At 37.2% G+C, this 3,251-nt stretch overlaps 1 protein-coding gene across 1 annotated transcript; it reads left to right on the top strand.

Annotated features, from left to right (window-relative positions):
* Window positions 1–1,290: 1,290 nt before the first annotated feature.
* On the top strand, window positions 1,291–2,336 carry LOC145525291 (olfactory receptor 5T2-like). The gene has a single exon (XM_081538086.1). The coding sequence runs from the start codon at window positions 1,380–1,382 to the stop codon at window positions 2,334–2,336; it is 957 nt and encodes a 318-aa protein (XP_081394212.1). The 5' UTR covers window positions 1,291–1,379.
* Window positions 2,337–3,251: the final 915 nt, after the last annotated feature.

Genomic DNA, 3,251 nt, shown 5'->3' with positions numbered 1-3,251 from the left:
AATACAGCAAAGAAAATAAAGTATTAAATTTTTGTTGGTTAATTATTGTTGTCATAGTTTAGTTACAATTTTTTACAAGTGACTTTAATTGTGACTCAGATTGTCTAGTTGATAATTCACTGATTCCACAGTAAACAATATCTAAACACATATAATAATTTGGAAAAAATGTTTTGTTTTGTTTTTTCAGAAAAATTCTTGACATTTTCACCACAGGTCTTCAGACAGTTGAAAATCATAGACTTGATATATTCAAAAGTAATAAATATGACTGACTATTTAGTAAAAGAAAAACACAATGTAATGCAAAATAATGGAGAAATACATTTGAATGAAATATGTTGTCACGTAATAATTTAATCACGGCCCATCATCTTAACGGAGAAGGCAATGGCACCCCACTCCAGTACTCTTGCCTGGAAAATCCCATGGACAGAGGAGCCTGGTAGGCTGCAGTCCATGGGGTCTCGAAGAGTCGGACATGACCGAGCAAGTTCACTTTCCCTTTTCCCTTTCATGCATTGGAGAAGGAAATGGCAACCCACTCCAGTGTTCTTGCCTGGAGAATCCCAGGGACGGGGGAGCCTGGCGGGCTGCCGTCTATGGGGTCGCACAGAGTCGGACACGACTGAGGTGACTTAGCAGCAGCAGCATCATCTTAAAAAAAATCTTGATTATTCTTTTGGATACACCTAAGAAAGGCTAAAAGAGTTAGAAAGAATTTGGGAATAGCTCATAAAATGTTACAGTCTGAGAGGCGGCTATTCTGTGGTCCAGCCTAATTTAGCATTATCTGTTTAACATCATTTTGAATATTCAGTTTTATTAGTGTATTTTATGTTATAATATTTGTAAATCAATTTTGATTTACTCCACTTTGTAAAATCAATATTAATGATTTCATTCTATAGATAAACAAATTATAGCAAATCATTTTACACAGTTACTGAAAGTAACTAGAATGCTGATATCCTATTCCAGGTATCTGCACATGGATACAGTAGGTCATGCTATTGTATGGGAGAAGGAAATTGATTTTAACCAATGATTTGGTGTTTTAAGCTAACTTAATATGGAAACAGCTAATAGAATTCAGTGGTAAATTAACTGGTTTATCTAATGGATTTAGATGGCTTGAATTCAGCCCGTGAGTGAATACGCGTATTTTCCCATTTGAGTCTTCAGTGAGTGGCATGAACGCTTGACGCACTGTCTTGTCACCATGTTCTGATCTACAACTGGGAAACTATACTCTGGAAAATATATATATATATGGGCAGAAATCACATTCCATTGAATCACAATGTTATTCATTCTTTTGGTAGGAAATAAATTGCAATTTTTTGAAAATCTTCGAGTTTGTTCCATGAGGTATCAAGATGAAGAATGTCACCGAAGTAACATCCTTTTTACTGAAAGGCTTCACGGACAATCTTGAACTGCAAATCATCTTATTCTTCTTGTTTCTAGCAATTTACCTCTTCACGCTGATTGGAAATTTAGGACTGGTTGTATTAGTCATTGGGGATTGCCGGCTCCACAACCCCATGTACTGTTTTCTGAGTGTGCTTTCATCTGTGGATGCCTGCTATTCTTCAGTAATTACCCCCAAAATGTTAGTAGACTTCATGTCAAAGAATAAAGCCATTTCCTTCTTTGAATGTGCAACACAGATGTTTCTTGCTGTTACTTTTGGGACCACAGAATGCTTCCTCTTGGCTGCAATGGCATATGACCGCTATGTGGCCGTCTACGACCCCCTCCTGTATTCCGTTAGCATGGCGCCCAGAGTCTATGTGCCACTCATCCTTGCTTCCTATGTTGGTGGCATCTTGCATGCTTCTGTACACACAGTGGCTACTTTTAGTCTCTCCTTCTGTGCATCTACTGAAATCAGACATGTCTTCTGTGACATCCCTCCCCTCCTCGCTATTTCTTGCTCAGACACTCGCACAAACCAGCTTCTGCTCTTCTACTTTGCAGGCTCTACTGAGATAGTCACTGTCCTGGTTGTCCTGATCTCCTATGGTTTCATTCTGTTGGCCGTTCTGAGGATGCCATCTGCTGTAGGGAGAAGGAAAGTCTTTTCTACCTGTGGTTCTCACCTAACTGGAGTGTCCATTTTTCATGGTACTGTTCTTTTCATGTATGTGAGGCCAAGCTCCAACTATGCCACAGATCGTGATATGATTGTGTCTATAATTTATAGCACTGTGATTCCAATGATGAATCCCATCATCTATAGTTTAAGGAACAAAGATGTAAAAGAGGCGATGAAGAGAGTGTCTGCAAAAAACTGGCTTATCAATAAAGCACATTTTCACAGTAAAAATTAACTAAAAATATCGAGAATGATGTTATATACCATAATACCGAGAAGATATGATGAAATTGTTTTGTTTTACCTTATGAATGTATTTCTCTTCTTCCTGGATGTTTTAATATAAACATCATAGCTAACCTTCTATCTATGTTATTTTTATATGCAGAAAAATTGTATCATCCATTTGCGCCTTAATATTATCCTATTGATAGATGTATCCACACACACACTCACACATACATGCACACACACCTATACACGTTTGTATGTAAAAGCATGCTGATTGATATAACACACACAGGCATATGTAGATGTAACTTTCTTTAGCATATTATGTATTCTTTTCTTCTTTCATCTTGATATAACTTGAATGTATAGTCCTCAATATTCACAACTGTAATTAACATTATATCTGACTAGCTTGATCAAATGCCAACTAATCAATAGCAAACCCATAGTTCATATGATCCCATACCATAGAGTCATTGGTATCTGAATTCATTTCAAAGCATTCTAATCTATCCTTAGATTTATTCATTGGCAGCAATCTAATCCCAGTCTGTGGTTTTGGGACCACAGATAACATATTCAAATTCCTGGTGTTAACTACCATGTTGATTTGTAGGGATGAATTTCTTTCATTTTTGTTATTTCATTCAGAGCTTGAGTGCTAAACAAATCTTTAATTTCTCACAGAAAATGAAGTCCAGGCATTGACATTTATCAAGATCACACTTACATTAAAAAATGACAAAAGACAAACAATTCAGAGAATAATGTATAACTGGCCTGTGCATTCGGCTCTTTCCACAGCTGAGCCCCAATCCACCTTTCTGGATTTGATTACAGGTCTGGCGCTGACTCAGATTTTAGCTCTCTTTTCGTTGGACCCTTTCAACTCTGATATGCGCCTGCAGAAATCCCCACT

This window comes from Giraffa tippelskirchi, chromosome 11 (assembly GCF_054371585.1).
Source record: "Giraffa tippelskirchi isolate mGirTip1 chromosome 11, T2T-mGirTip1v1.2.pri, whole genome shotgun sequence".
Lineage (NCBI taxonomy): Eukaryota > Metazoa > Chordata > Mammalia > Artiodactyla > Giraffidae > Giraffa > Giraffa tippelskirchi.
Note: the sequence above shows the minus strand (reverse complement) of the source record. Positions and strands in the feature narration are given on the sequence as shown.

Bases quoted from the DNA above. Each gene is read 5' to 3' on its own strand.
- LOC145525291 (XM_081538086.1), top strand. From the start codon at position 1,380: ATGAAGAATGTCACCGAAGTAACATCCTTTTTACTGAAAGGCTTCACG.